Source organism: Podarcis gaigeae (genome assembly GCF_964106915.1).
Source record: "Podarcis gaigeae genome assembly, chromosome: 5".
Taxonomy (NCBI): Eukaryota; Metazoa; Chordata; class Lepidosauria; order Squamata; family Lacertidae; genus Podarcis; species Podarcis gaigeae.
Window position 1 is genome coordinate 82,093,875 of NC_139681.1, and position 19,528 is coordinate 82,113,402.

Genomic DNA, 19,528 nt, shown 5'->3' on the forward strand with positions numbered 1-19,528 from the left:
TCCATTGCCTTGAGGGATATCTTCAGGAAAAGAAAAGGCTAAGGAGAAAACCCCACACAAACTTGGAGTCCCCAAGACAGTTGGATGGTGCCTTGTACACCTCCTTTTGGCAACTCCTGCAGCCAAGCTGGTAACAAACATATTGTTCTGCTTTCCTTTGGACCACATCAGCAAGGCCAAGGGGGGGGGGTCTTGTCGTCTGGGTAGCCCAGGACCTCCATACACACTGCCCAGGCTTGCACCCCAGGTGCTGCTAACACAGCAGTTTCACTTCACCCACGGATGTACACTCCATTCTCTCTCGATTAAGAAGCAAAGAAACAAGAGCATAAAAATTGCCCGGGGTTCGTTTAGTGTTACAAGGAGTGACAATGAACCTGTCTTAACAGCTGCCTTCACCCCTTCTCTCACTATGAATGGAGTGAGCAGAATTGCATCCCTAACAAATGATACACAGGCACCTCTTAAAATAAACTTAACTTTATTCTTGTTTCTGCAAAACAGCATACATGTTCAGATCTCTTAAATCTTCAAGACACGTCTTTGTGACAGAAACAATGTAACTTCCTTTTTTTTTTACATGCAGTGTCTCACACAGTCTGCATAAAAGAAGCAATTTCCTGATATTGCATGTAATTTTGCAAACACTGAGTGTTATTTACATTTAACACTTAAAATCGCCTCCAGCAGTTGTAGAGTTGTGCATTGCTGCAAGAAGCACATCTAGCAGATATGCAAGCTTGCCCTGTGTGGCATTCATATTTCATTTAGATAAAAGTATAACATTGACACATTTAAAAGGCAAAAAGAAAAGTCGGCCCAAGGGCAGCTTGCTTTTTGCTTTCTAAAAAGGGAAATCTCAGTATTGAATCTTCCATATAAATGCTTTTAGAGCCTTTGCAGCTATTTGGATATTGCTTCTACTTCTAGAATAGCATGAACACATGCTTTATTTACCTTGTGTGAAAAGTAACAGAATAGGAAGTAGTTCTGTATTTGGCATTCAGCAAGGTGAACTCCATGCTGCAAGGCAAAACAACAACAAAACCTTCACCGTAAACAACAGGTACAGCTCCAAGTCTGTTCCCTGCAAAATGTCAAGATTTTAAAAAACATATATATTGCAATGGCTCCTCCCTTCAAACCCAGATACACTTTCCTGTCCCGACAGAACTATAACATATTTGAGATACAGGCTCTTGATTATTTCATGTTTGGGATCCAGAAGGAGCTTTACTTGAGGGAAAAACACTTCTACTCCCATAAGTCGGCCCTCCACCCCATTTCTGCCAAGTCCTGCCTCCAGTGGCAGCCACCTGCAATACATCCATCACTTTTGTGGAGGGTCCTTCACAGGACCAGCTTTTTGGGAAGGTGGGGGAGCAAAAGGGCTGCTGTAGGAAGAAGGGGAGAGAATACCCCTCTGCGTAGGCAGATTTCTGCTTAGCCTTCGCCAAACCAGGTGTGTGTTTCCCAATTTTGCCCTTCTCTACTCAGAATACATAAGCTGAAAGTCATCCCTTTAAATCCAGGTGTAAAGTCCTATATAAAGAGCTACTTTATATGTGTCATCAGGGAAGAACTGGGCTTGGGGAAGCATCACAAGAGAAAAAGTTACTGAACTTTTATAAAAGCATCGTTTTCAAAAGAAAAAGCCTTAAACGTTATAATTGTAAGAGTTCTTCTTACAAAAATATTCACAGATTCCTTCCTGCTAGATAGGAAAACGCTCAAGGTATGATGTGTGCAAGACAGGTGAGCGAACCACATGCAAGCCTGACCCAACAGTGGTCCCCAAAAGGTGATAATGAATCAGGTTCACTAGGCATTTAAGATGTGTCACATAGGAATGCAATTCATACAGAGGTTCTTAGCAAAGCAACACATTACAAGGGGAAGTTGTCACCAACATCCCAAACCTACGCATGTCTACTTGGAAGTAAGCTGCGTTTGATGGGTCTTACTCCCAGGTAAGCTTGGATAGGATTGCAGCTTTAAACAGAATAGAAGATGGTCCTATGAGAGAGAGCCAGCTGGTATTTAGGGCAATGACAGCCTGGCTTGGTTAAGAGAAGGCGGAATCTGCATGCACATCAACCCACATGTTCAAAATTGCTTCCAAAACAAATACAGTCAAAGAAAGAGGAAGACTGTGGTGTTTGTTTTTTCCACTGCATGCAAAGAACTGCTAGTTGGTGCTGGTGGGGTCACTCCATAAGTGAAGCAGTACTTTCGGGTTGACTTCCAAATATCTGCGAGAAGAACTCAAAAGCCAAGCGGATGTGGATGGGGATGAAGACGTAAGCCGTGTAGACCACCATGGCAACCACTGTAATTGTGATGGTGTGAAACATGGATTGTTCCCAGGGCTCCAGGACGTAGCTGCAGGTGATCAGGAGATACTGGTAATACAGCCAGTAGATGTAATCCTTCATTCGCTTCAGATCCATCGCTGGTTCAGGCTTGCTTCAGGAAAGCGGATCTGTGAGAGAAAACAGGAGAGTATAGCTGCAGAGAAGAGAAGGGAAAACCTTGTAGCAGGCAATCTACAAGACTAGAATTACCAGTGCTCTTTGCAAGGCAAATGGGTTGCTACCCTTATTTGCAGAACGGCTTAAAAATAACCTGGGGTGCTGGGTTTTTATTTCACAGCTGCCCATTAATCCCCATCATCAGATGTGTGTTAATACACAGGAAGACCAGTGAAAGGCCATGGGCTGAATATATGTTTGGGTGCAGGAGGTTGTCTACAAGTGACTATCCTAGGGGTAGCCAAGATTATGTCCTCCAGGTGTTAAGGAGAACAGCTCCCAGCATGCCTGCCTGCTGGCTTGAGGCTTATGAGAGTTGCTTTTGTTTCCCCCCCAACCTTACGGTTTAAAAACAATACAAAATGAACACTTATCTTAAAAAGCATTTCTTTTTGCAGTTTTATGATATGTTTCTACGCTGTCTTGAGACGTATATAAAAGGTGATTCATAAATATAGCCATCATTATCATCTGATGGATTTAGCACTCTATATCCTAGAGAGTAGGGATGCGGGTGGCGCTGTGGGTAAAAGCCTCAGCGCCTAGGGCTTGCCGATCGAAAGGTCGGCGGTTCGAATCCCTGCGGCGGGGTGCGCTCCCGTTGCTCGGTCCCAGCGCCTGCCAACCTAGCAGTTCGAAAGCACCCTCGGGTGCAAGTAGATAAATAGGGACCGCTTACTGGCGGGAAGGTAAACGGCGTTTCCGTGTGCAGCTCTGGCTCGCCAGAGCAGCGATGTCACACTGGCCACGTGACCCGGAAGTGTCTTCGGACAGCGCTGGCCCCTGGCCTCTTGAGTGAGATGGGCGCACAACCCCAGAGTCTGGCAAGACTGGCCCGTATGGGCAGGGGTACCTTTACCTTTACCTTTATCCTAGAGAGTATTTGCAGGTGTCCAGATTGCTGAGGAGCTCACACATCCCAAGGTGTCACAGGAGTGTGTTTGTCAGTAATCATACAGTTCAAAATTCAGGTAGGTAGCTGTGTCGGTCTGACGTAGTCTCAATATATATAAAAAATTAAAAACTTGTCCAGTAGCACCTTAGAGACCAACTAAGTTTGTTCTTGGTATAAGATTTTGTGTGCATGCACACTTCTTCAGATACATACAGGTGAAACTCGATACATTAGAATATTGTGGAAAAGTTCATTTATTTCAGTAATTCAACTTGAAAGGTGAAACTAATATATGAGATAGACTCATGACATGCAAAGTGAGATATGTCAAGCCTTCATTTGTTATAATTGTGATGATTATGGCGTACAGCTGATGAAAACCCCAAATTAACAATATCAGAAAATTAGAATATTAAATGAAATCAGCAAAACAAGGATTGCAAATAGATCTTTCTAATGCTAATGGCTAATGGGGCCTCCTGCTGTCGCTGCACCGTTGAAGCGCAATTTCCATTCTTATCCAGGCGCAAAGTTCTTAACCTGGAGCAACCACTTCCTGGTTAGAAGAGTTTGTAACCCGAAGCGTCTATAAGCTGAGGTACCACTGTATTAAGGCAGGGTTGGTATTCAGCTAAGTTTAACTCAGCATAAACCTATTGAAATTAATGGACCTATTCCCCACCCCCCCATGGGTGTACTCTATGAGTAAAATTAGGTCATCCTAAGTATTTATCCCTGAGTGCTCCAAGTCTCAACTCAAGCCATATTGCCCAATAAGTGCAATGTCACAATCCCAGAGCGTCACTCCAACAGCACTGCAAGAATTTGCAGGATTCAAATGCTCAAAGCAACCTTATTAACTCTGAGCTAATCCTTTGTTGTCAGCATCCGAACAGAAGCCAACAGAGCTGGTGCCAGCGTCACTGAAAGAAGGCTTGAGTGCCAGCATTATGAATGTAAAAAGCTTCCAAACTATCAGATTGTGCCAGAAACGCCTTAAGCTACTTTGAATCCCTGTGAAAAATGGAGGGGGTGGGGTCATCCAAATAAATCATGTATTGTACCAAGTAACTGGAGATCAGAGCAATTATCGTCGCACACGTTACTTCGGGTTCCTTGCTGTCTGGAACAGTTAACCAAGTTTGAGGGCATGACAATTGGAGGGCGTCATTGTGCCTTGACTTTGCAAAGGGCATTCCTCTATCTGAAGGGCTGTAACCCTTCAGCACCGCAGGCCAAATTCTATGGAACTCCCTTCCAGGCAGGGTGCAACAGTCTCCCAATTCCATGGGCCACACAAACACCTGAGGTCACTGTTAAAGAGTACTCATGGGAAGGGCGACAAAATATTGCTGGGTCTCTTCACTTCCTTGCAGGAAAATATTAGAATCCCAGAATCGCAGGGTCTCTGCCACCATGGGAGTGGCATCCATTAAGGCAGAACAGAACCAGAAGCGTGAGCCCACCAAAACTCTTAATCAGGCTGAATTTTAACAAAACAGAAGCGTGGATGGGATGGGGAGAAAAAGCTGTCTTGGTACTGAGGCCATAATGCCTGCGTTGGCCAAACATTTATCTCTGTTGCACAGGAGGGGCATGGCTACAGGGGCATAACTATGAGGGTTGTCGTAAAACAGCACCTGCACTTCAGAATTTGCCACTGCACCACAGTCTTGGAGCAAAACATTATAAGGAGAATCTGAAAAATGGCTTTGGGTCCTTGGACCCAAAACCAGATTTTCCAGCTTTTCTGTTGCATACCACTGCTCAGATCAGTTTGATCTACTAAGTGAAAGATCGAGGGCTTCTTCCTGAAGGGGAGGCTCACATCTTGCTTACTGCCTGTCTCCTTTAGAGAAATATTTCTATTCCTGGCCAATGCCCATTTAATTATTGGGGCCTGAGCGGCAAGCTACACATGAAACTAACTAAAAATATGGGTAACTAAAAGGATAACTAAAAATATCAAATCAACGCAGCTCTGTCGGGGATGGAGAATAGGAACAGGTTGCATTAGGATGGTGCTGCAAGAAGAGTTAATGTTTTCCTGATGGCAACACCCACCCAAACAGTTTATGGTCCTGCTTATGGTATCTGCATTGTGCCCGATTCCCCTGGCTCAAAAAAGCAGGCTTTGGTGGGTCAACACTTCTGATCACGGGTTGATAGGATTAACTCTAGTGGCACAATGCCCCAATCTAATTTATCCTGCCCTTCCTTTATAAGGCTTAACAAAACAGCCAGAGAGTGGATCATTGGTCTCTGTAATGGGTAGAGTTTTGGCTCGTTGTGTTGGAATGAAGCAACTTGAGGCAGGAGACACACTGACTTGTGCTTGCTCTCGTATTTGATTTTAGCTCTCTTCGCCACATCTTGACAGTTTTGGAAAATTCCGGGTACCAGTCAAGTATCTCACCTTATGCACAAGAAGTGGAAAAGAGCGCCCCGCTCCCAGGGTTATCCACCAACAATCCATTGCTCTTCTACTGTTCTCTGTTAAGTTTTGTCAGATTACAGCAACCGAGAACCAGAGAATTGTGGAGCGGGAAACGAGCCCGGGGGTCATCTAGTCCAACCCCCTGCAATGCAGAAATCTCAGCTAAAGCATTCACGGCAGATGACCATTCAAATTCTTCTTAAAAGCCTCCAAGGAAGGAGAGTCCACCACCTTTCATGGGAGTCTGTTCCTATGTCATACAGTTCTTACTGTCAGAAAGTTCTTCCTGGTGTTTAGTAGGAATCAGATGAAGTCATTGGTTTGAGTCCTTCCCTCCAGAGCAGGAGAAAACAAGCTTGCTCCATCCTCTACCTGCAACTACAGTGGTACCTCGGGTTAATAACTTAATTCGTTCTGGAGGTCTGTTCTTAACCTGAAACTGTTCTTAACCCGAGGTACCACTTTGGCTAATGGGGCCTCCTGCTGCCGCTGCTGCACGATTTCTGTTCTCATCCTGAGGTAAAGTTCTTAACTCGAGGTACTATTTCTGGGTTAGTGGAGTCTGTAACCTGAAGCGTCTGCAACCTGAGGCACCACTGTACTCATTTTCATTTTTTTGAACTGACACTCAGAAGAATCTTAGCACCACTGGAAGTAATAATTACCAGAGCGTACTTGAACAGGCTGGCCTAGTCTCTTGCAACAAGAATTGTCTCCAGGTAGGCAGGCCAGGAAGCTTTATAAAAACAAATTCTTCCTTCCTTCCTTTCTCTCTCTCTCTCTCTCTCTCTCTCTCTCCCACTCCCACCCCCATTCTCTTATTCTTCTGTCAAGCCACACGTGGCTGACGGAGGGATGTATGTATGTGCAGGCTGGTAAAAAACAAAACTGGCAAATCAAAGCTAGCAACTTTTATGAGTTTACAGTGTGTGTAGAAGTAGTAGTAGTAGAAGAAGAAGAAGAAGAAGAAGAAGAAGAAGAAGAAGAAAAAGAAGAGTTTGTATTTTATATCCCGCTTTATCACGACCCGAAGGAGTCTCAAAGCGGCTAACATTCTCCTTTCCCTTCCTCCCCCACAACAAACACTCTGTGAGGTGAGTGGGGCTGAGAGACTTCAGAGAAGTGTGACTGGCCCAAGGTCACCCAGCAGCTGCATGTGGAGGAGCGGAGACTCGAACCCGGTTCCCCAGATTACGAGACTACCGCTCTTAACCACTACACCACACTGGCTCAAGGCATCAATCTGAGCTGTGAAAGCACACTTGATACATTGTCAATGGACATAAGAAAATAGTCCCTGCAGAGGACTGAGTTCACAGGCAACCAGACCTGCAAATGTGAAGCAGTAACCAATTGTATACAATAAAGGTTGGCTGTCTCAAGTAACATCATGAACCCACCCTCCAGTTGCAGCTTTCCAGCTCTTTGTTGTTGTTTTTGAAACCTTTAAAGCAATGAATTTACATGAACACGTGCTTTAAAAAAAGGTAGGGGTGGAAGGAGAAAATGACACTGAGATCTGCATCTTAAATCACTGCCACATCTATCTATCCAATGCAAAGCATGGGGGAGCCGATATCCACAGAATCATAGTTGGAAGGGACCCCAAGGGTCATCTAGTCTAACCCTCCTCCAATGCAGGAATCCTGCTCACAGTTGTTCCTATGTGGGCTCGAACCACCAACTTTCTGGTTAACAGCCGGACGCATTGACTCATTGCTCTCAACAGGTTTTTTGTTTTTTTTAAGGGAATACAATCTTATTTTGCAAGACTTGTTTAGCTATTATTTTAGGATATACCATAGAGAAACCCAACTGTACCGGGTTTATTAACAACATACACACACCAAATATCATAGGAAATGGTCAGGGATAATGGGAGTTGTAGTCCAACAACATCTGGAGAGCTCCACGTTGGTCATCCCTGTTCTGTAAGTGTTAACTTCTTTTGCCACAGGATAAGCATATTTGCAGAAGCTTTCCGTTTTAGACTATGCTTTCCATACGCAACAACAAAACAAAGGAATCAGGGTTTAAAACAAACCAGGATCACAGGTTGCAGGCTGTATTTCATCTGCATGCCTTTAATACTGGAGAGGCCACATATGTGATGCCTCAGAGTGGTCCGCAGTCAAGAAAAAAAAGCATTTGAGCATCTTTGGACTCATAGCAGCCAACTCCCAATAAAATATTTAAGGGGGCTGCCCCCTACAGGTTGATGGGCATTTCCATTCAAATGGTGTGTGTGAGAGCCATATCCTGTGACTGATTATGCAGGATGGGGCTTACCTGTCCCCCCCCCCCCATATTTTATCCAAGTTAGCACCCATTTGGAATGCTTCCCCATGCATCTTCTTTGCAATCTCATCCTCTCTCTATCTGCCCTCAATGTGGCTCCTGGGCTGCCATTGGCTCAAGACGACTCAATCCATCATTCATTATATGGGCAGAGACTCATTCAAACAAAACAGACAAAGAATAAAAACATGATAATTAAAACATCCATTCACGGTGCTCATATCGACAAGGGCTGCAGATCTGACCCCCGTAGGGGACAGCTGCATATTCCTGCAATGCAGGGGGTTGGACTAGATGAACTTCAGGGTCCCTTCCAACTTTGCAATTCTATAATGTAATGAAGAGGATAAAGACATGAGGTGCAAATTGCAGTCAAAATGATAGTGGCTTAGGAGAATTCAAATCAGATGCTAAGGTCCCCATCACAGAGGCAAACAGAAATAGGTGCTCACTTCTTGTTGAGATCAAGGTGTGATGATTTTTTTTTGGGGTGGGAGGGGAGAGAATCTGTGCAAATCAGCCTAATATCAAGGTTTTCAGAATATTCCACCCCTAAACAAAATGGGACTTCTAAAATGCCCCCATAAAAAAATCAAAAGCAAAAATTGAACACACGTCAAGTTTGAAGAAGCGTTCTGCAAAACTCGAAATTTAGCTTTCCGCTTTATGGGTTTTAGGTCATTCTGATAAAGGCACTATGATACTGTTTCCTGTATACTCAGGCAAAGCAAACTTTACTCCTCAAGTGATTACAGTTGTGGTGTCATGACTGTGCTATTACATGGGGCACTCCTGTGCATCTTGGATTAGAAACAGTAGTAGGTGGTGCACATTGCAACTGGAATGGCAGAGAGGCAAGCAGTAGGTGGAGACAGAGACAGCCTGGCTGGCTGTAAGTAAAGATGGCAGGTAGCTGGGGGAGGCTGAGGGCAGACTGAGGTTGGTGGGGCAGTGCCCCATTGGCCCTGAGAGTCTAGTCTCCACTGCTAGCGGGTCTCGCTGTGTTCAATGTTCAATGTTCCTCTATGGCTAAAACTTTGTAAACACTGGCAAGTTGGGGAAGTGGTGTAATGATACCAGTCCTCTACATTTAAGGAGATTTTTACAGCCACATTAAAATACACACACTGTCCCTCTTGCATCAAGAATTGGCACAGTTCAAGAAGTCCGTCACTTTACCATCCCGTTATGTGCAAGAATGGAAATTTACAATCTCTTTATTACATTTTACACCAAACCTTTCTTCTGTGTGTTATACATCGGGTTCCTTAGATAGTCCTCCCTACACGGGAACCAACCAGACCTTCTTAGCTTCAGCAAGACTGTTGCATTATATGGACTCAGGAAAAAAGTCCTGGGGTATTATGTGGTTGGGCAGCTAGAGGCAGTAGTGGCAAGGTTTAACAAAACTGTGGGGCAGAAAGTGGAGCAGAGAAATCACTGGGCCAACCTGAAGCAAGCAAGGCCAGCCTGGGTTGAGTGGCTCATCTGCTGTCCAACCATTTATTCTGCTTAGCTGAGGTTCTCCCCAACTCCAGCTCAAAGCAAAGGGGTGGGTGGGATTGCAGCCTTACAAGTCCTCTCCCATTTCTTGGGGAAGAGATGTTTCAACTACCTTGTTCCTGGGCTTTGTGAAACTCATAAGGCTGGGTAGTTTATAAGCAATCAAGAACTCACGTGAAGATTTTTGCTCTATAACATCAAGGCATCAGTGCCAGCCCACAAGATGCAACAACAATGTTAAAAGAATGTTTTTTTCTAAAGAACAACACACCACCTTTATCCCCGAATAACAGTTTTGCAGCTGTCAAAAGCTAATGTCCAGAGCAGTGTTTTGAAGCTTGACCAAGCAAGAGAGTGCTTGCCTCACTGATAATACTTTTTTAAAAGGATGCAGCCCATACATAGTGCTTTACCAGTACAATCCTGTGCCTAATTTGGAAGTCAGTCCACAAGAAAAATGCCTAAATCCAGAGTCAGGCAATACCTTTATGAAGACCAACGGTAATGTCACAAAATATTTATTTATTGCATTTATATCTCACCCTTTCCGCAAGGAGCTCACGATGGCATACCTGGTTCCCCCCCTCCCCATTTTATCCTCACAACATCCCTGTAAAGTAGGTTAGGCTGAGAGACTGTGGGTGACCCAAGGTCGCCCGGTGAATTTCATATCTGAGCAGAGATCTGAACCACTCTGATCACCACACCACTCTGACTCTAGCAATGTGGGGAAGTTTTCTAGTTCTCCAGAATGCTTCACCAGATGGGCTGGCAAAGCTGGCTTGATGTTGCTGCCACAAGACCCTGTGCTGGGTCTTAAGATGGAGTAAAAGAAAAGATAAGCAGACCTGTAGCATAATCCCAACCACGTCTACTCAAAAGTAAGTCCTGTTGGATTCAGCGGGACTAATTCCCAGGTAATTGCAGGTAAGAGTGCTGTCTTAGGATCCCCTCTGATACTACTTATTTTGGAGAAAGCTACACCCAGCTCCGCAAGGGTTGTGATGACATGGTTACTTCTTTGTAAGCATACATAGATTTGCACCATAGATCTCACTGTGTCTAATGTAATATATTCCTGGAATAATCTGGGGTGTGTGTGTGTGTGTTGCCAGTGCTTTTCTTCTAGAAAAAATGGCACCCGTACTCACCATGAAGTTGTTATAGTACGTGCCACAATTTTAACCAGTGCTTTTCTTCTCGAAAAAACGGTGCTGGTACACCTTTTGCACCTCCAGAAGAAAGTACGGTATGTTGCTTAATAGTAATAATAATAGAAATAGAAAAAAAGAGAAAGAACTCACCACAGTGCTTCAAAAGTTAGGCGAAGGATGCTCCAAACTTCTTTACTGACTGGACTCTTCACTGCACAGAGAGATCAGAGAATGGAGTAAGGAATTTCTCCACCTACTCTCTGGGCTGCTATCCACCCACTTTGACTGCCAACCCAGTTCCAGAACAAGTAACTGACAGCGCAAACAAACACACATGACTTGGTCCACCTTCCTAGGGAGCAGCTTCTCAGCATGCAAATTCTCCTTTGCCACTACTGGCCGAGAGCCAAGCAGCACCCTCCCCAGCAGCCAACACAACCAACAAAAATGCACCACCTATACTGTTGGGTGTGTGGGTGTTACCCTGAGCACATGGAGCCACTGTTGATGCTTCCACCCTACTGCAGCTTCAGTTCATATATTGGGAAAGGGCTGTTTCCTCCTCTATGGCCAGGGATATTTAAAGGAGGGCATCACGTCGGAAGGAGTAAGATTGCAGGGAGAGAGACGTGTGTCTACGAAACCAGGAGAAGGAAAAACACCAGGAAGGTTGCAGGCATTTAGAGAGGGGGGGGGGGGAGATAAGCCTCTTCATTTTGCTTTCAGCAGGTTCTCCCCCCCCCTTTTTTTGGGGGGGCTGTTGGATGCGCCATACCGCAACACCCAAAGGCAGCAGTAAAAGCTGCCAAGACTGCTCCTTCCTCCCCCCCAGCCTTTATTATAATAAAACAGTTAAGCACCTTAAACGGCTTAACGCCCTTCTTATGGCACGAGCTGTTCCTTTGGGCTCCACAGCAACTAAGGGGATGGTAAAAGCGTGGTTAAAGTTGTTGTTGCTGTTCTTAAAAAAAAAAGGTGCCCCAGGAGTATTTGCTGGCATTGCTACGACAGATAATAATCATAACCATCCTATTAAGACCATCCCCAGCGCTCGTGGCGTGGGGCTGCCCAGCCTCCAACCGCCTCGCTCGGGAAGGGAAGCCGCATCCCCGCCGCAGCCCGGAGGAAAGGAAGGGAAAAGGGAAGGGCCAGCTAGCTACTTCGTCCCCAGGCCGTCCTTGTTGCGTTTTGCATAGCGAGGAGGAAAAAGAGAGACGGCAGCATGGCAAGAGCTCCGAGCAGGGAGGACACAAGCGCAAAGGCAGCGCCGCGCTCGGAGGAGGGGGAAGGAGGCCGTTACCGCAGTGGCGCATGGCGACGGAGGCGAGGCGGGCTTCCTTCCCCTCAGGATTCCCTCCGTCGATCCGCCTACCTCTAAAGTCTCTTCTGCTCCATGCCGAAGGAGGGTATCCCCAGCGCTCGCCTCCGGCCGCAGGGTCGTCGCCTCGATTCGAGGGAGCGCGGCGTCTGGGCGGCGTCTGGCACACGGGCGCGGTGGCGACGCTTTTCAGCTTCCTTCGGCAGGAAAAAGCCGCCCGGGGAGGAATCTTGCGCTGCGTTAATTCCGAGCACCCCGGTCATTACGCTATGAATGGAATAACAAGCAGCCATCCTTAAAAAAAAGGGGGGGCACCTGTGGCCCTCCTGGAGTTCTCGGACTTCTTATTCCTCGCCAGCCAAGCCAGTGCTGGGGGATGATGGGAGATGTAGTCCAGCAATAGGTAAAGGACCCCTGGAGAGTTAAGTCCAGTCAAAGACGACTATGGGGTTGCAGTACTCATCTCGCTTTCAGGCTGAGGGAGCCGGCCTTTGTCCACAGGCAGCTTTCCGGGTCATGTGGGCAGCATGACTAAACTGCTTCTGGTGCAACAGAACACTGTGACAGAAACCAGAGTGCATGGAAATGCCGTTTACCTTCCCGCCACAGTGGTACCTATTTATCTACTCACACTGGTGTGTTTTCAAACTGCTAGGTTGGCAGGAGCTGGGACAGCAACAGAAGCTCAAATCGCCAACCTTTGGTAAGCCCAAGAGGCTCAGTGTTTAAGACCACACTGCCACCCACGTCCCAGTCCAGCAATAGCTGGTAGACCGAAGGCTGCTCCCACTCCCCACTCTCGAGAAAAGGCCTGCTCCCACCAACCACCTTGGAGATACCTGTATAAAAGAGAACTGCAAACTCCTTCACACCACACACACACTGTGCCTTCAAAGCACCTTTGAAACTCTCCCCCCCCAAAAGAATTCTAGGCCTTGAAGTTTACACCTCGCAGAGTTAGAATTCCCACCTCCACCCCCGTCAACAAACTGCAGTGCCCAGAATTTTTTGAGGGAAGGAACATGTTCCCAATGCGGTTGGAAAGGGCCACATGAAAGGGGATCTTCTTAGCAGCTGTATGCTCCAAAGTCAAGCATTTAAGTACACAGAGTGAGGACACCATGTGCTTCAATTTCATAAGAATGGTCTACATGCTCTGTCATGAACAATGAAACTTCCTAGAAAACACAAGTCAAGAACACGTTGGCGTACTCGCAATAATTTGTCCACGCATGCACAGAGAAAATAGTAGCTCTTGCAGAAAAGCAACCCGTGGAGAATAGCAACAGTTGTTGCAAAACATCCCTAATTTTTATTGTATAATTGTATAAATATAAGATTATTGCATGATCTTAGAAGCGGCACGGCTGTGACTATCATGAAGAGACCCTGCACTTCTGAATTTGCCACCATACCACTGTGTTTGACGTAACTTGTGAAAGAGGGAACATGCAAATGTTTCTCCATAGATTCAGGGGAGTCTTTAGCATATGCGCCGCTGGGGTGCAAAAATCTGCCCAGCACCCCCAAATCGTTGAGTTTGACAAGCGGTGCTGTTGTGAATGACAAGCGCCGGCGGCGGCACGGCGCGTCTTTGGTAAATGAGCACACAAATTTGATACATTTTGGTAAAACCTAGGTATATATGTATTTCGTTTTTCTAGCTTGATCAAAATTATTTATTATTTCATTACAGGTAGGTAGTTAAGAGCTTAGGCGGCTTCAGCGGCAGGGGCCTGGGCCCCCCCAGAATTCGGTGCCCAGGTGCCCCACACCCCTTGCACCCCTGGGTAAAGACGGCCCTGCATAGGTTACCTCAAAAGTGCATAGTTGGAGGCTGTTAGATGTCTCAACAATTACAGTTTCTACTTTTTGCTCTCCAGTATACATAGCAAGCAACCCTCTTAGTGTCCTCAAAGTCAGTCAGGTGTGTATTATCCCATTTGCACTTGCAGGCCTGTGGTGACAAGCCTCCCATCCCTTTGTTTGTTAACTGAAGAACCAGATGGCACCTATTTAAGGAACCTGGAGGTGATCCAGGGACACTCACCAGCCACTCCTTTTTATGTTAAGATCACTGTGCTGCAAACTTTATAATGCTGGACATCTCTTTGAGGATTTAACTGAGGCTGCTTTTTCACTTTTGAACTTGTTTCACGGTGATCTTTTATGCTGCAGATGATGAGATAGTGCAGCAGGCTGATGTACTGTGGATCACAAAGGTTAGAACTTGACAGTTGGAGGCTGTTAGATGTCTCAACAGTTACAGCTCCTGATTCGTGCTGTTAACTGTCCTTTCCTGTATACATAAAAACCAACCCTCCTAGTGTCCTCAGAGCCAATCAGGTGTCATGTGAACAACCTTAGACTTTTAGGAAAGGTGGGGTGCGAAGGAAGGCTACATTTCTTGGTGCGTTTGGCTGGGAAAAACAGATTCCCTGAGGATAAGGGATGTGGGTTCAAGGCATCCCTGTGGTGAACAGCTCGGTTCGTGTCAGCAGTTCCAGTGGACATCCTGCCAAGTTCGTGGGAGGAATTGCCACCCATTCCTGAGTGGATACACTGCAAGGACCGGAGAAAAAGCAACGGCTGAAAGAAGGTACCTCGAGGACAAAGGTAAGGCTCCACAGGGTATAGGTGGGAGCAAAGAGAGTTTGATCAGCCCCGCCAGCAGGGTGGAAAAGTGCCACTGGTTTTGGTTTTGCCCAGAAAAGCAGCAAAAAAGGTGCTGCTGGGCCCCGGTTGAAGTCTAAGCACTGCCGGTTGTGGTTGGTTGTTGGTTTTGTGCCCAGAAGAAGCAGTAAAAAAGATGCTCTTGGGCCCCGGTCGAAGTCTAAGCGCTGCCGGTTGTGGTTTTGTTTTTTGGTAAAAAAGGGGATTGGGGGAGGTGCATGGTTTTTTTCTGAATGTGCATGTGGGGACACTCCAGTGAATGTTTTGAGTGTGTGAGACGTTGAAAGCAACGTCTGGTCTGTGACTGAGTGAGAGAAATGACGTTAGGAGGATGGGGTGTCCCAGTGTTCCAGGGTCCCAGGGTCATGGAGAAAAAGCAGTAAAACACCTCCCACGACCCCCCTGCGATGTTTCCTGAACAAACTGGAAAGATGCCACAAAGGGAGAAGATTGGGGATTTTAGAAACTAGAAAAAAATAGACTCCAACACTTATGTGAAGTTCCTGACCGTCCCCCATGGCTTAGGAAAAGTAGAACTATGATTACCCGTGTCGTGCCAAACTGTGCCCAGTATGGCAGCAAGTACAAGTTAGGGGGGGAGGGGAAACCAGCAGTCTTGCCAGACCCAGAAGAGGAAGGAGGAATAATTAGCCCCCCTTCACCCTATGCAGCAACTGCACCAGGGCTAAATGAGGTTCCCCCTACCCAACCCCCAAGCAAAGAGAGTGAGGAAGAAAGAGAAGAGGAAGTTGAGAATGGTGAAATTCAGAAGGAATCAGCTGAAATGGACAAGCAGACAGTCCAAAGAGTATTTCAGTATGTGAACTGGCAGAAAGAAAAGAGCAGAAGATTTTAAAGAGCCGCGTGAGATAGAGCCAGTAAGCAATCCAAAAGAGTGAGCTGGATGTGGCTTCTTGGTTCTAGAAGCAGCACAATGCAAGGATGAGAATTGGCAGACAGAAAGAAACAGAAGGGAAGGCTTTGAGAGCCGCATAGGACAGAACTGTTAAAATAAAAGAAAAAAGGACAATTAAAACCCGAGGGGTTAAAATCCCTAGGATTACAATATTGACCATTGAGAAAATCTGCAAGATACATGCCCTCAGGGCAGCGGACAATACTGATGTTGCAATTGAGGCAGCTAAAACTCCACTTTGATGGCCCCACCCCACTGAGTGTACGACCCCCTGGAGTCATCCGACGCCCAGGACCACGGACCTCCAAGCACCCTAAATCAGAATCCTTTTTTCGAAGAGGACCCGTCCAAAATTAGGGGTTTGTCTTCAAACAGCCAGCAGCCAGAAAGCCAAAAATGCAAACCCGGAGGGTGTCCACGGGAGGGGCAGAAGACGCCTAGGGAAGAAACCAGTGTGCCATCTGCAGGCAAGAGAGTCATTGGGAAATGGAATGCCCACAGGCCCCACTCCCCACAGGCTGGGAACAGTAACCAAAATTCTGATGCCATGTACCCAGCCATGAGCCTCTACGTTACAGCCGCAAGCCCAGCCCTGAACTCCAGAAAAATCAAGGCAGAGTGCAAGAACAGGGATACCCCATGGCTTGGACCCCACCTCACCAGCCGGGAGCACAGGCAATGGCCCTGAGAGGCGACGAAGAAACTTACTAGGGTAAACCAGGCCCAACAAACGCAGGTTCCCAGAAGCTGCCTGGCCCCGATCCAACAGCACACAGACTAAGATTTCTCAAAAACGATTTCTTCTCATCTCTGTTCTTGCTAAAAGACTGTTGCAGAAGCAAGTGAACTAACTGTTTCTAACATTCATTCATGCAGTAACAGGACATCAGCTTTTTTCCCCCTTGTGCCAGGCGCTTGGAGTAGCTTATCTCTTGGCAGCTATCTCAGAAGGACACTGCTGCATTCAGCCAGCTACCCTGAACCTTACACTTTCTGGATTTACAGTTCAGCCACATAAACCCAGAAGGCCAAGAGTTGCCCGCCCCCCTGCCCAAGCACTAACTGAAGAGTGACTTTCTTAAAAAGCAAGTGAATGCTTTCTGTGAACTTTGTCAAAAATGTTTTTCTTTTTAGGAGCTACTGAAGAAGTGCAGCATGCTCGGATCAAAACGCTACTGCAACATAGGAATTGATACTTTGAGGAATTTGAAACTTTGCCAGAAGCAAGGAGCGCATTGTTCTTTCTACAGACACTGGCAAATGAACTGAAATTTGCAACATGGCTTAAAGCTCTGAAACTTAGAGCAGACGAATGAGACTTTTAAAAATCTCAGCTGGCAAAAACTTAACCCAAGGAACAGAACTGTTAACCCCTTGCGAAGTTTCCTGCCAAGCATACCCTTTTGAATTAATGTTTGCTAGGCCTATAGCTTATGTGCAAATGCTATCTATCGATTTGTTCTGTGCAATCGCTGCCGTCTTTGTTATCTCTTCTCTTAACAGGTGAGCTTTTGCCGGAACGCCTTGTGCCTTGGTCAAGCCTCTGCATCCAGATGAGGACCCAGACGCTCAGACATCGCTCCAGCCTTGTTGGAAGAGACCCAAGATGCCCAACGCCCACCAGACGACCCGACGCCTGTGAGATGACCACCCTGCCCTGCAAACGTCACTCCTGGACGCTGGCGTTTTGCACGGCTCAAGAATCCAGCATGGATTGACAGAGGACATTTTCTCATTTTCTTTTCTTTCCCTTTGCATGTTCAGCTTTATAGAAGGTTGCAGGGCCCCTGGATAGCTTTACAACACCCCTGCAGAGGAGGGTATTTGTGTGGGACGTTCAATCAGGGAAATTATGCCCCAGCCCGCTTCCACCTGACAGAGCTCCACCCAGAGCCTCCAGAACTTAACTAAAGCCCCCTTTGAACCACAGCACCAACTTGGTAATAACCCTGTGCACGAATGGCACAGATAAGGCTAGGTTCACCGAATTACTGGCTGGCTTTGTGTCAATAAATCAAAGAGCGCCAGTGACAATCTGCAATCGTACTTTCCCAGCCCAAACCGTTACACCTGAGTCCACGCCAGGAACTTTTTCTGGCTGCAATGTGGACTTCAGAAAGGGGGGGGGTATCTGCACGCATGCTTCGCCCCCAGATTATAGCGCTGGCCCAAGTATACCAGCCTGTACCTTCTTGGGACAAGCAGCCTGTGCCTTCCTGGGACGAGACTTTTTAAGAAAAAGGCTGTCCAAAGATTAAGGGGGGGGGGAATGAAGGAAGGTGAAGACAGGTGACCTCACCTAGGCCCGAAGTCACCCCCCACCAAAGCAGGCTCAAAGCTTCTCAGAGCTTTTCAAAATCATTTTTCTCAGCAGCTAAAAGGCATTAGCTAAGCATCAGAAACATTCCGCTTGCTGTAAGTAAAAAGATTGCAACAAAGGTAGGGAACACAGTCCATTGTTTCTCAGGCCTTTCTCATGCCTTCTGGCCTTGCTAAAGAACCACATTGCAACTTACTTTCTGTCCGGGAACCATGCCAGAACAGAGATTGAAACATATCTGAACACTCTGAAACCCCTTTCCTGGGAAGAGTCCAATAGTCCCAAGACAGCTCTCTGTTCATGCTCAGAGGACTCCTGAGGGAGGAGAAAAGGGGAGGGAACTGGAAAGGGGTATATATGCTTGTGCACATGACTGTGAACTTCGTGCATGCTTTTTGTGACTTATCACACTTGCTCCTTCTACCAGTTCATGGATGGTAGAAATAAAAACCTTTTCTCCGAAACTATTCCTTGAATGTTTGTTGACTCCCACTTCCCTTTCTCAGGCGCAATATTTTTCCCACCCGAGGGCAAAGCCTCATAAGGCTACACTTTCCTGTATACATAAAAACCAACATAAAAACCTCCTAGTGTCCTCAGAGCCAATCAGGTGTCATGTGAACAACCTCAGACTTTTAGGAAAGGTGGGGTATAAGGCTGCAGCACTACATATGCTTACTTGGAAGCCAGTCCTACGGTGGAGCTTGCTTCTGAATTGTTGTTTAGTCATTTAGTCATGTCCGACTCTTTGTGACCCCATGGACCAGAGCACGCCAGCACTCTTGTCTTCCACTGCCTCCCGCAATTTGGTCAAACTCATGCTTCGAGAACACTGTCCAACCATCTCGTCCTCTGTCGTCCCCTTCTCCTTGTGCCCTCCATCTTTCCCAACATCAGGGTCTTTTCCAGGGAGCCTTCTCTCCTCATGAGGTGGACAAAGTATTGGAGCCTCAGCTTCACAATCTGTCCTTCCAGTGAGCACTCTGGGCTGATTTCCTTAAGAATGGATAGGTTTGATCTTCTTGCAGTCCATGGGTCTCTCAAGAGTCTCCTCCAGCACCATAATTCAAAAGCATCAATTCTTTGGTGATCAGCCTTCTTTATGGTCCAGCTCTCACTTCCATACATCACTACTGGAAAAACCATAGCTTTAACTATACGGACCTGTACTAATTCACACAGATAGCTGGTTAAAAAACAATGCTGTCTAGGTCTGCCATCATCCCACACATTGGTTTTGTTCCCATGTAATGCTAAGATAAACCATAATAACCTAACAAGAGCTGGCTGGATCAGGCCAGTGTCTCATCTATTCTAGCATTCTCTTCTTACTGTGGTCAACCAGAGTCTGCCAGCACGACCTGAGTCAAGAGCATTGTCCCCTCCTGTGGTTTTTAGTAACTGATATTCCAAAGCCTACTGCCTCCGACCTTGTGGGCAGGCATAGCCATCTCAGGTAGAGCCATTGGTAGCCTTATTTTCT

The 19,528-nt window shown here is 46.5% G+C and overlaps 1 protein-coding gene across 6 annotated transcripts; it reads right to left on the minus strand.

The window, feature by feature from the left end:
• Nucleotides 1-464: 464 nt before the first annotated feature.
• SPTSSB (serine palmitoyltransferase small subunit B) lies at nt 465-18,809 on the minus strand. 6 transcript variants are annotated; one of them, XR_014564448.1, is made up of 5 exons: nt 18,630-18,809; nt 14,187-14,456; nt 12,191-12,403; nt 10,969-11,029; nt 465-2,482 (listed from the first exon to the last, which is right to left on the minus strand). XR_014564448.1 is itself a non-coding variant. In XM_083739993.1 (3 exons), exon 3 carries the CDS (start codon nt 2,448-2,450, stop codon nt 2,208-2,210), a length of 243 nt encoding a protein of 80 aa, XP_083596119.1. In that variant the 5' UTR covers nt 2,451-2,482; nt 10,969-11,029; nt 12,191-12,308; the 3' UTR covers nt 465-2,207. The 6 variants fall into 6 exon arrangements, 4 of the variants coding, with proteins under 4 accessions (XP_083596119.1, XP_083596120.1, XP_083596121.1 ...); XR_014564449.1 differs by lacking the exons at nt 12,191-12,403; nt 14,187-14,456; nt 18,630-18,809 and adding an exon at nt 11,679-11,809; XM_083739993.1 differs by lacking the exons at nt 14,187-14,456; nt 18,630-18,809 and having other exon boundaries at nt 12,191-12,308.
• Between the last annotated feature and the right edge of the window lie 719 nt (nt 18,810-19,528).

Bases quoted from the DNA above. Each gene is read 5' to 3' on its own strand.
- SPTSSB (XM_083739993.1), bottom strand. From the start codon at position 2,450: ATGGATCTGAAGCGAATGAAGGATTACATCTACTGGCTGTATTACCAG.